At 41.3% G+C, this 12,582-nt stretch overlaps 1 protein-coding gene and 1 long non-coding RNA gene across 4 annotated transcripts in view; one reads left to right on the forward strand and one right to left on the reverse strand.

Moving 5' to 3' along the window:
• LOC126937492 (uncharacterized) overlaps window positions 1–92 on the reverse strand; it is an 88,138-nt gene extending 88,046 nt beyond the window's left edge. The window contains exon 1 of the long non-coding RNA XR_007719752.1: window positions 1–92. This is a non-coding gene — a long non-coding RNA (uncharacterized LOC126937492).
• The window catches only part of WDR26 (WD repeat domain 26), a 49,731-nt gene continuing 37,213 nt past the window's right edge, over window positions 65–12,582 (forward strand). The window contains exons 1-4 of one of the 3 annotated variants that reach the window (XM_050760712.1): window positions 65–1,181; window positions 3,086–3,185; window positions 3,286–3,390; window positions 10,823–10,959. In XM_050760712.1, the coding sequence (XP_050616669.1) occupies window positions 766–1,181; window positions 3,086–3,185; window positions 3,286–3,390; window positions 10,823–10,959 (758 nt within the window). In that variant the 5' untranslated portion in view covers window positions 65–765. The remainder of the gene's footprint in view (window positions 1,182–3,085; window positions 3,186–3,285; window positions 3,391–10,822; window positions 10,960–12,582) is intronic. The other 2 variants (XM_050760717.1, XM_050760715.1) reach the window with 2 other exon arrangements.

The raw sequence follows: 12,582 nt of genomic DNA on the forward strand, positions 1-12,582 counted from the left end.
CTGCCACCGGAAGTGAGTGAGGAGGGCAGTATAGGCATTTCCTGTGACGCGAGCGCCTGGACTCCATTAGGCAGCAGCTGGGGGAAGAATCAACACACCAGGGAGCAGAGCGCAGCGGACCCGAGGACAGAGGCGGCAGCTGCCTCCGCTGCCGCCCGCCGCCGCCGCCGCCGCAGCCACTGCCGGGGCTCAGCCCAGCGGCGGGCCCCGCGCCCCCGCAGCCGCCCCGCGGCGCCCCCAGGCGCGACCCCCGGGCCGCGCACCCCGAGCTGCCTCCGGGAGGGGGGGGGGAAAGGGCCCGGATCCTCCTTCTCCCCCTCCTCCTCCTCCTCCTCCCCCCCTCCTCTCACCCCCACCCTCCTACCCTGACCCCCTCCCCGCCTCCCCGGCCCCCCTTACCCCGACCCTCTCCCCGGCCCCCGCCTCCCCTCCCCCGCCTCGCCCCACCGGCTTCCCACCACGGCCTCTCTCGGCGAGGAAACTCTGGCCTCCGCTTCCTCCTCCTCCGACTCGGACACCGGCGGAGCCTCCCCGCCCCCGCGGAAGAAACCCCGAGCCTCGGCGGCGGAGGGAGCAGGAGAGCCCGGGGCTTCGGCAGGCAGAGCAGGCCTCTCCCCTCCGTCCTCGTCGTCCTCGTCGTCGTCGTCCTCCTCCTCCTCCTCCTCCGTGGTGGTAGTGGTGGGACTTCCCCCGGCTGCTGCCCCTCCCGCCGCCGCTGCTGTCTCCCACCGAAGTAGCGGCCACAGCCTGGTCAGCGGCAGCATCATGCAGGCCAACGGGGCAGGAGGAGGAGGAGGAGGTGGCGGCGGCGGAGGAGGAGGGGGCGGCGGGGGCCAGGGACAGACCCCGGAACTCGCCTGCCTGTCGGCTCAGAACGGGGAGTCGTCCCCCTCGTCGTCGTCGTCCGCGGGGGACCTGGCCCACGCCAATGGGCTCCTGCCTTCCGCCCCCTCCGCCGCCAGCAACAATAGCAACAGCCTGAATGTCAATAACGGGGTTCCCGGCGGGGCGGCCGCCGCATCCTCAGCCACCGTCGCAGCTGCCTCCGCCACCACCGCCGCCTCCTCTTCCTTGGCCACCCCAGAACTGGGCAGCAGCCTCAAGAAGAAGAAGCGGCTCTCCCAGTCAGATGAGGATGTCATTAGGCTAATAGGACAGCACTTGAATGGCTTAGGGCTCAAGTAAGTATCCCTTACCGGCAGCTGGTGATGGACAGACCGAGGGACGGAGGCTCCAGGGGGGTAGGGGAAGCAGGGGAGGGGGGCTTGAAAGAGCTCGGTTAAAGAGAATGAGTGCTGGGCACGCAGGGCCCAGTACACAGGAGGACGCGGCTCAGACAGGCCGACCGGGGAGGAGGAGCGGACCTGAAAGGAAATAGGGGAGAATTAATCAGTCTGACAAATTGTGAGACGAGACAGGCGGTTGAGGGGTTAGGAAGGGGTAGGAGAAACCCAAAGAATGACTTCTCCCCACGCACCTTCAGAGCTTAATTGTCTGTCAATAAAGACAGATGCGGGAGTGTGCCTCTCTGTGTTGGGGGAGGGGTGGATTAGAGCTGGTGGAAATAATGAACCTTGGAGGATTTGTTTTTCAAGTGTATCTTGGAGGCATCTTTGTGGGACACCTCCCCACCCCCAACCGTGGCAGACAACAACCCAAGCAAACCACCAATCAGGAAAGACAATCACCTACAAGTGTTTATGGGAACGGAGGGGCTGGGATCATTTGGAAAGAGGTTGTTGAATAAATCTGATGGGAATAATGAAGATACAGTGTTGATGTCGTTTAAAGGCCCTTGTGTGTGTGTACAAGAGGTCTAACCCTAACTAGTCTGAAATCTCAGTTTAATACCAAGAAGATGATCGCCTCTGAAAAGGGGACATCTGATCTGGTGAATCATTTGTTTTCAAATACAATTTAGGTGGCCTTGTATACCTAACATAGGGTGAGGGTAGACAGCGACCTTGGACAAAAAACACCGTTTTGTATACACACAAAGAAAAACTAAGGGGGTAGAAGGTAGGATTGGTGGGAGTGTCCGATGAAGGAGGTGCAAGAGTCAGAGTCAGAATGAAATGGTGGGGGGGAGGACGTGCAGCAGCAGTCAGTTTCCTACATTCAGAGTGTAGATTAAGCTCTCAGGCTAGCCGATGTGTACTTTTGCATTTATGGATTTCTTGGGGAGTGGGGAGGAGAACAGAACTTTTTAAAAGTGACATAAGTATTTTGGTTTTCAGGCAGATCGTTGCACTGTTTAGCTAAAAATTAAGTTTTAAAGCTGAATTAAGAAAGCATTGAAACATAAGCACAAAAAATACAAGACTGATAAATGCAGGTTCTTAGATACCAGAATACACGAGGGAAGAAAATACAGTTGATGAATCTTTTAAGTGCTCAAAGACAAATATGTGGTAGGAAGAAGTCACTTTATTCCCTAGGGAAAAGGATTAGTATGAAAACAGATTTTGTAAATGCTAACAGAACATATTACTGAGACAAGAAGCAAGCTGACAGCAGCAGGAGGAAATAACTCGTGACTGTTTGGAACCTACACCATAGTAAATTTGCTATTTTTAGTATAGAGAGAAAGGGAATGGTTTTTGATGCTGGATTTATTTTAATTTTAAAGATTGACCTAGTAGAATTTCTATGCAATATAATACCTGGATATATAAGCTCTTAACTGACACTGGTCGTCTGTGTCACAGTGTGAAGCTAATAATTTTGATCTTTAAAAATGTAGTAACGTAGTATGTAGATCCTGGTTTTTCATTTATTTGACTAGTTGGTTACAGCACATTTTTAGAAATCTTATACTTTATACATTAAATTGAGGCATCAAATGGCACACTAGGAAGAACTTATATTGATTCTGGTTTCAAGAAAGGTTTTTAACTTGACTAGGAAGAAATGTAGGTGTCAGTTTTAAATAAAGTTTGTTTAACCAGGCACATGAAAGCTATTTTTTTCTTCATCATGAGGCTAGCTTAAAAATTTTACATCTGTTTTCATGGACATTAGTTTATTTGGAAGATTAAAACCCTAAAGTTGGTCAGGTCTGTTTTACACTGTATCTCTCCTGCAGCCAGACTGTTGACCTCCTCATGCAAGAGTCAGGATGTCGTTTAGAACATCCTTCTGCTACCAAATTCCGAAATCATGTCATGGAAGGAGACTGGGATAAGGTAAAGTAGGGCATATAGAGCTGTGTGACTGCTGCTAAAATTACAGATTTGATATGCATTTTGTGACATTTCTGTTTTTCTTTTATACCAATTTTTACAGGCAGAAAATGACCTGAATGAACTAAAGCCTTTAGTGCATTCTCCTCATGCTATTGTGGTAAGAGGCGCACTTGAAATCTCTCAAACGTTGTTGGGAATAATTGTGGTAAATACACTTTTGTTCTTAGTTTCACATTTATGCTTATTTTAATAGGTTATTGATAACTCTAGGCTTCTGCCTCTTATAAAAAAAAAAAAGGCCTAAAAGTAGTTAAATTTCAGATAATTTGTGAACTAGGATGAGTATGTTTTAAAGTATGAATTTTGTATCTTTAAAATCATACATAGTAAATGTGTCATTTGAACTTTATAAATTAAGCTCTACAAAAAATATATTGAAAGCTCTTCGTGCTTTCAGTGCTACTAATAGGAGTTTTATGTTTATAGAATTAAAGATAAATTATACTTTTATTATGTTACTTAAAATACTGAATGTGCTGGTTAAAGAGAAAATGTGTTTGGGTGTGTATATCCATACAGCCTTAAGAAGCTGATACGTTATCTTTTTTTAATCTTTGGGAATTATAGTTAATTCAAGCCAACTCCGTTGGTGTGCTGGCCATTTTCCATTCTTGCATTCCAGTTGTGTGAATTGACAGTGTCAAAGTTTGTATAATATGTATCACTCTGGTGGAGGGTTTGTATGCAGATTTGACCATTAGGCCCTGCTTACTGGCCTTATTTCCCTGACAAGATCAATTTAGTAGTTTAACCTGTTAGTCTCTTTCATAAATCTTAATCTTTTAGACTTATGGGCTTTAATTCTTCAGTAGATGGTGGTGAGGGAGAGAGGAAATAAGGTTTTTCTAAGTGCTGGAGTTTGGAAACCATGAAGAATCAGCTGCTAGCTGCTGGCTTTTTAACTTCTAGCTGATTCATTTGTTGTCAAAAGCAGTTTCCTGTCTGGGGGTGGGGAGAGAAAGAAGGCAAATAGGAAGTGAAGTAGAGAAACCAGCTGTTTGTTAAATATTAGTAAATGACTATTACATTTTGATTTTTTAAAAATTGGGTCAAACATTAATCTTTTCTGTCTCTTTCTATAAAAATTGGGCCTTGTGTGTTTTTTTTTTGAAATCTTGTTACAAAAGAGTTTTCAAACTCAATATAATTCTACACAATAATATAATCCTAGAGAAATGGGCTTCAGGTGAATTAAAGGTGCAGACAAGCAAGAACAAATACAAATTCGTTTAAATTGATGATGTAGTGTATTATTTTTATTCTTTCATTAAATACCTAAAATACTAAAAATTTTAAACTACTGTTGAGTAAGATGATTGGTAATAAATTAACTTATAAAATAATTCTGTAGTAAAATTTAAAATTAAAAACAGAAGTTAAAATAGTTAAACGTATATTCAAAGGGATTGGAAATTTTTCATTAACTAAAGTGTCCTCAACTGGTGTGTTTGGGGTTTTAAAAAAAAATACCCAAGTACATTTTATTGAGCAGTTCTTCATAAATTTTTGCTTCTGACTGAATGAGCTAAAATAAAGACAGTAAGATGGCCAAAGTAAGAATTAAGGTTGCTTTCCCATTGGGCAAGTTAGCACTACTTGTGTGTTGACAATAAAGAGCTTGCCTGTGGACTGTTTTAAAATGTGTGTGATTTCTTGGAGGTTGTTTAAACTTCACCCAAATTATATCTGTAATTTAGTGGTAAAAAATTTAATAGGCTTACTTCCTATTTTTTTCTTATTTATAGTAATTTGAGAGTTCTGTATTGGATGTCAGTTATGACTGTCGCATTAGAAACCTTCATTAGAGGCAACATGTAAACTGAAGAAAGATAGTTATAGATAATAAGGAGGAATCCTTTCTTTTTACAGTCTGTTGAGTCTGTAGAACATTCTAGGATCTAAAAAAAAAATGGAGATTAAATCTCTGGCTGAGTCTCATGCCATCAAACTGTTTAGGTATTTATACAAAGAAAGGGGTTCCAACTTTTATCTCACTTTAAGCATTGATGAATCAATTGCTTTTAAAGATTCATTTCAGCATTTTTTGAAGTTGCTTTTCATCTCTCTAAATTTACTTTTAATTTTACTTTACTTTTGTTTAAATTTACTTTTCTCGTCCGTCGCATCTCCAGAAGAGAATCTAATATAAGCTTAAATTTGTAATAATATCTTAGGAGACAACTATTAGGGTTTCTTTAAACATAATTATTTTAATTGTATACCCAGGCTTAGTCTAGACTAAAATTGTACTTTATTTTTTAAGCGTGAATGTTTTCATTGACCCAATCCACTCTCCCTACAGCCTACTCCCTTTGTTTTGTTGTTGTTGTTTGTTTGTTTGAGACAGAGTCTCGCTCTGTCGCCCAGGCTGGGGTGCAGTGGCGTGATCTCGGCTCACAGCAACCTCCACCTCCCAGGTTCAAGTGATTGTTCTGCCTCAGCCTCCAAAACAATTGGGACTACAGGCGCATGCCACCATGCCCAGCTAATTTTTGTATTTTTATTTATTTTTTTTTTTTTGAGACGGAGTCTCACTCTGTCGCCCAGGCTGGAGTGCAGTGGCCGGATCTCAGCTCACTGCAAGCTCCGCCTCCCGGGTTCACGCCATTCTCCTGCCTCAGCCTCCCGAGTAGCTGGGACTACAGGCGCCCGCCACCTCGCCCGGCTAGTTTTTTGTACTTTTTAGTAGAGACGGGGTTTCACCGTGTTAGCCAGGATGGTCTCGATCTCCCGACCTCGTGATCCGCCCGTCTCGGCCTCCCAAAGTGCTGGAATTACAGGCTTGAGCCACCGCGCCCGGCCATTTTTGTATTTTTAGTACAGACAGGGTTTCACCATATTGGCCAAGCTGGTCTCGAACTCCTGACCTTGTGATCCACCTGCCTCAGCCTCCCAAAGTGCTGGGATTACAGGTGTGAGCCACCACACCCAGCCGTTTAAATGGTTTCCAGTTAAATGGTACTGGGAATGGCAGAAGTTGCTCTCATGAACCTTTTTTTTTTTTAATTTTTTTTAATTTTTTTTTTTTGAGACTGAGTTTCCCTCTTATTGGCCATACTGGAGTGCAATGGCGTGATCTCACCTCACCGCAACCTCTCCCTCCCCGGTTCAAGAGATTCTCCAGCCTCAGCCTCCCAAGTAGCTGGAATTACAGGTGTCCATCACCACGCCCGGCTAATTTTTTTTGTATTTTTAGTAGAGACGGGGTTTCACCGTGTTGGCCAGGCTGGTCTCGAACTCCTGACCTCAGGTGATCCACCCGCCTCAGCATCACAGAGTGCTGGGATTACAGGCGTGAGCCACCGTGCCTGGCCAAATCAGCATTTTTTAGTTTAGATTCAAGTATACTTAGCCATTTCTGGGCAATTTGGATGGGTATACGAGACCAATAATAGAAAACTTTTTTTATGTCTAGAAATATTTGGTTATTTTTTAATGTAATGGAAATATGCTTAACAAAAATTGGCATCTATAATTAACTAGTATATTTTAAAGTCAAATAGGAGTTTTGAGAGCCAAGTTTAAATATAATTTGTTTCCCCTTTTCTCTGAGAAATCATGATTTAATTGATAAGATTTGGTTATAACCTTACTCCAGAGTTAGAATCACTACTGAATTAGCTAGGAGGCCACCCTTGAGAACCAAACTTTCTGAATATCATAATTTCTGGGTTTTTCTTTCATGTTGAGTTCAGTTTAATCATATGGGAGCAAAGGAAGGGATAAAGCAATTCAGTATTGGGTGGACTAGGGTAGCAACCGCAGAATTTACAGTGTGAAACTATCATTCAAGCTATCCTAGTCACTTAACAATTTCAAATTTATTAGATATTAAAATGGAGAAGGAGATCTTGCTGGGCCCAGAGATGGTGAAAAATCATTAGAGACCACAAATAATCTCTTAAGAGGTCTAGTTGGGAGCTGGGGAGAGCTAAAGGAGTGTATTTTCCTAATATTTTTCTATCTTTATTTCTTCAAGATTTGTTTTAAACATAAACATTAGTGGAGCCCTGTCCCCATCTCAGCAAGCTTTAATTTTGTCTGATTTTTACAGTGTTTTCAGTATTTAGCATTATTTATTAATTATAGGGTTTTTGCTTTCTTGAGGTTATATTTACATTTTTGTGCTTTAAATTTTGGGAGGTAAAATACAGTTTTACTCCCCACCCTTATCATATGTGTCAAATACTTCAACTGATTTTTTGGAGAATAAACATTTTCTCTCAAATCTCTAGCTGTGCTTGGCCAGCAGCATGTTAGTTGCCATGCACAATACCAGGATTTGATATCTGTTTGAGAATATTCTTGGTCTTGATCTGGATAAAATGACTCATAGAGAAATGCTCTTGTGCTACTTTTATAGCATTCTCTGTATATACAGAAATATGTGTTTATATTGGCTTCTCTCAGAGTTTTAGTCAGCCTTTCTCTGCTCTCCTGCCCCACCTCTGCCCCATAGAAAGAGAGTAACATGTTGTATCAAGATCTTGGTGGGAAAATAAGGGGGAAACAGCACTTTGGGCACTGTCCCTACACACATTGGAATGGGGGAGGGATGGGCATAGGAACCTAATGATTAATACCAAAAAATATATAAATATTAAGTAAATAAAAAACTTGCCCTGAAATTTTTTTTTAAGTCCCTCAATTCCCAATTACTAAGAAAATTTAGTGAAGAAATTATGTCACATGCTCTGGCCAGTTCCATGTGGCATTTAAATGAAAAAGTTCTGCAACTGAATATGATTTTCAAGTTTGAATTTTAAAAATACCACAAAATGGAATGAAACTTTTTTGGGGGGGGACAGAGTTTTGCTTTCGTTGCCCAGGCTAGAGCACAGTGGCACAATCTCGGCTCACTGCAACCTCCGCCTTCCGGTTTCAAGCAATTCTCCTGCCTCAGCCTCCCAGCAAGCTGGGATTACAGGCGCCCGCCACCACACCCAGCTAATTTTTTTGTATTTTTTTTTTTTTTTTTTAGTAGAGACGGGGTTTCACCATGTTTGTCAGGCTGGTCTCGAACTGCTGACCTCGTGATACATCCGCCTCGGCCTCCCCAAGTGCTGGGATTACAGGCGTGAGCCACCACGCCCAGTGGAATGAAACTTTTAACATTATATTGACAAATGAAAATATATGAGGTCTTCATTTCATAGTTGCATTTTTTCCAGAAGCTAAAATGGTGCAAATATCCAGAATAACTTCAAATATAACATTTTTTTTTTATTTTTAGTTTTTTTTTTTTTTTTTTTGCATTGTTTAGTTTTTGCTTTCTGTGACCAGATGAATGTCAAAGTTTTTTCATTTAACATAGGTTAACTTCAGGCTATATGTGTAGTAATGTACTTTTCAGGGCATCTTGGTAATTAATGTATTTCTGAAACATTCATTTGTCATTCTAAATTTATATGTAAAATTTGGTAAGTGTAATTTTCCTAGAGTTACAGTAGTGTCTTGGTTTGAATTTTTTTCTGTTCTTTAGCCATATATTTAAGATGAGCTTTGTATCAAGCATAAGCAATGTATTTTATAAAGGATGTATTGAAATACATGCCTAACTTATATGAGAGGGTTTATTATTGCTTGCTTTCTCTAGAAACCACTTTTACAAGCTTATAATTTATATCTCTCTTCCAAATACTCCTTGATAGAAAATCTTGTAGAGCAGTTTATTACACTGTTAATTCTACAAATAAATGGTAATTTCTCCATAGCATTTCGTGACAGCAGTGTAGTTTTTTATGGTTTTAAAGTAAGCATTTTGGGCCAGGTGCAGTGGCTCATGCCTGTAATCCCAGCACTTTGGGAGGCCAAGGTGGGCAGATCACTTGAGGTCAGGAGTTCGAGACCAGCCTGGCCAACATGACGAAACCCTGTCTCTACTGAAAATATAAAAATTAGCTGGGTGCGGTGGCGGGTGCCTATAATCCCAGCTACTTGGGAGGCTGAGGCAGGAGAACCGTGTGAACCCAGGAGACAGAGGTTACAGTAAGCCGAGATGGCACCACTGCACTCCAGCCTGGACCACAGTGAGACTCTGTCTCAGAAAAGAAAAAAAGCATCTTACAAACAAGAAAAATTGTACTTTAAGTTTTAATTTTAAGTGGGCTTGAGATCTTTACCACTGTATTCCTTGGAGTCTCTGAATATAACTAACATTCTCTACCTACGACTTTTCTGTTTACATCAATTGACTTGCTCAAGCTCCACAAGTACCAAATAATGATGAAAGGGTCCCTCCAAGCTGTGGTCCTTAATTAGGTTTAAGGTTTAAAAGAAGTTTTGTAATGATATTTATAAACATCCCTTTTCTCTTGTAAAAAACTGCTAAGATTGTGAACAAGTTAAAAGTAAAATAATAAAGTAGCATTTAAAAGTATTAAAGTCAAAAACGCGGTTCAGGAAAAAAACTAAATGTGAAAGTGTCTCACAATAAAGCTAGAAAATGGTTATTGGTTTAGGGGAGAAAAGAGCTAATAATAATTTCCTGTTCTTCATTTTTAAATGCATTAGTGGGCCGGGCGCGGTGGCTCAAGCCTGTAATCCCAGCACTTTGGGAGGCCGAGACGGGCGGATCACGAGGTCAGGAGATCGAGACCATCCTGGCTAACACGGTGAAACCCCGTCTCTACTAAAAAAAATACAAAAAACTAGCCGGGCGAGGTGGCGGGCGCCTGTAGTCCCAGCTACTCGGGAGGCTGAGGCAGGAGAATGGCGTGAACCCGGGAGGCGGAGCTTGCAGTGAGCTGAGATCCGGCCACTGCACTCCAGCCTGGGCGACAGAGCGAGACTCCGTCTCAAAAAAAAAAAACAAAAAAACAATAAATGCATTAGTGATCAGATTGTCAGAAATACACAAGTACTAATAAAGAATCTTTTTAAAAACCTTTAAGTTCAACCATCTAATGTAGACATCCCTTAATAGCTGCCTAGAAGAGAGTGAGTGCATCAAGCTTGTGCTTGGCCACGTTAGTCATAGGAATCTCAATACTTTGCATACCAACTTGTAGTCCATTTGTTGGACAGCTCTTAACCTTTGATAAGCCAAAATAAGACACTTTTCTGCTTCTCCTGGGTGTTTGTAGTTCTGCTTTCTGGTCTACTTAGTCCCTCTTTCACATTGTGACTTAAATAGTTCATTTACTGTTTTTTTCTCTAATCTTCTCAAAACTTGTTGCATAAAACCCCCCAATGCCCTAGTTATAAAGTCATACTTTTTAAAAAGCGAATTTCAAGTACTTGGAATAGTTCTAATTTTTTATACAAGAACTAAAATTCTAGGAAATTGCTTTGAGAGGAGAATTCATTTTTTCCAAGGCTGATACTTCGGTCACTAATGTTCTAGTCTGATTTGAGATTATTTGTTCAAAGCAGAGTTTTAGTAAGATGTGGAATTGAGCAAAGTCGCATTTAATCTACTGTGGCTCTACTAAACTATTTTGAGTCATCTTGAAGCTTTATAAAAAGTTATTTCAAAGGGCATAGTAGAATGGTTTCTACTGTTCTGTTTAGGCACAAACATTTTCTGAAACTTCCATCAACTTTTTTCCCCTGACTGCTGCTTTCTGTCATGTCAGAGGATGAAGTTTTTGCTGCTGCAGCAGAAGTACCTAGAATACCTGGAGGATGGCAAAGTCCTGGAGGCACTGCAAGTTCTACGCTGTGAATTGACGCCGCTGAAATACAATACAGAGCGCATTCATGTTCTTAGTGGGTAAGGAAACTGAGTTCTTGAACTCAGGTTAATGGAGGGCCAAAGTTATATTTATTTAACATTTTTCCAAAATATAAATACTTGATTATTGCTAAATTCTTAGATATTTATCTAGGTAAACTCACTCCTGTGTGGATGAACTATTTTGGTCATCCTAGAAAACTTCAGATTAGGGTAGAGATATATTTAAGTGGGTGAAAGGGAGAAGAAAATATGTATTGCCTGTGAAATGCTATTTTAAAATCTTCTATGAAAACCCAATTACATTCCAAGGGCAGCTCTTGTAGTTAAAAACAAAATAAAAATCTTATGATATGGATCATGGTAAACAACGACATTTCCAGTATTGGTGCACACTAACTTTTTAAGTGAATACTTGTCATGTGCCAGGCCCTTGCTAAGCTTTTCACATAAACAACCTCATTTAATCCTCACATCAACATCAGTCCTTTTTTGGGGTATGAAGGGTAGAGACAGGGTCTCACTATGTTGTCCAGTGTGGTCTCAAACTCCTGTGATCTTCCCACAGTGCATGAGTCACTGTACCTGGCCACATTAATCCTTATAATGTTAGATTACCCAAAGGTTTGATCCTGGGCCTCCTTTTTATTCTCTATCTACATACTCTTTTTAGGTAATCTCATTCTATACCATGCCTTCACGTACTGTCTGTATACCGGTGACTCTTAAATTTACTTTCTTATCTGAAGTCCCAATGTGTATATCTAGTGGCATACCTGACATTCTCCACTTGGATGTTTAATAGATGTCTCAGTTTTATGAGGCTGGAGTGCAGTGGCACAATCATAGATCACTGCTGCCTCCAGTTTCTGGACTCAAGCCATCCTCCTGCCTCACCCTCCTAAGTAGGTAGGATTTCAGGCATGCACCACCACGTGTGGCTAATTTTTTCATTTTTTGTAGAGACAGGTCTCGCTATGTTGCCCAGGCTGGCCTTGAACTCCTCCTAACCTTAAGCGATCCACCTACTTCAGCCTCCCAAGGTGCTGGGATTAAAAGGCATGAGCCACCGCACCCAGCCTCAAAACAAAATTCTGGATTCACCCCTTCATGATAAATACACTCAACAAACTAGGAATAGAAAGGAACTTCCTTGACCGAATAAAGGGCATTAATGAAAATTCACAGTGCTGGCAATGAAAGACTGAAACCTCTCTCCTTGTGATCAAGAATAGGACAATGATGTCTACTCTTGCTATGTCTGTTCAACATTGTATTGGAGGTTCTAGCCAGGGAAATTAGTCAAGAAAAAGGAATAAAAGGTTGAAAAGGAAAAAGTAAAACTATCTCCATTCAAAGATGTCATGATTTTATATAAAGAAAATTTAAGGAATCCACTAAAAAACTCTTAGAACTAATAGGCAAGTTCAGCAAGGTTGTAGGACACAAGATCAATACACAAGAATAATGGTATTTCTAAAATCTAACAATGAATAATTTAAAAAATTAAGAAAACAGTGTTATTTACACTAGTATAAAAAAGAATAATTCAGGAATAAATTTAACCCCTACAGACCTGTGCCACTTCTAGCATATCGCAAGATCTTCAACCCAGTTGCTGAAGGGAAAAACTTAAGCCTCATACTGCTTTTTCATCTTTTA

This window comes from Macaca thibetana, chromosome 1, assembly GCF_024542745.1.
Source record: "Macaca thibetana thibetana isolate TM-01 chromosome 1, ASM2454274v1, whole genome shotgun sequence".
In the NCBI taxonomy this organism is placed as follows: Eukaryota; Metazoa; Chordata; class Mammalia; order Primates; family Cercopithecidae; genus Macaca; species Macaca thibetana.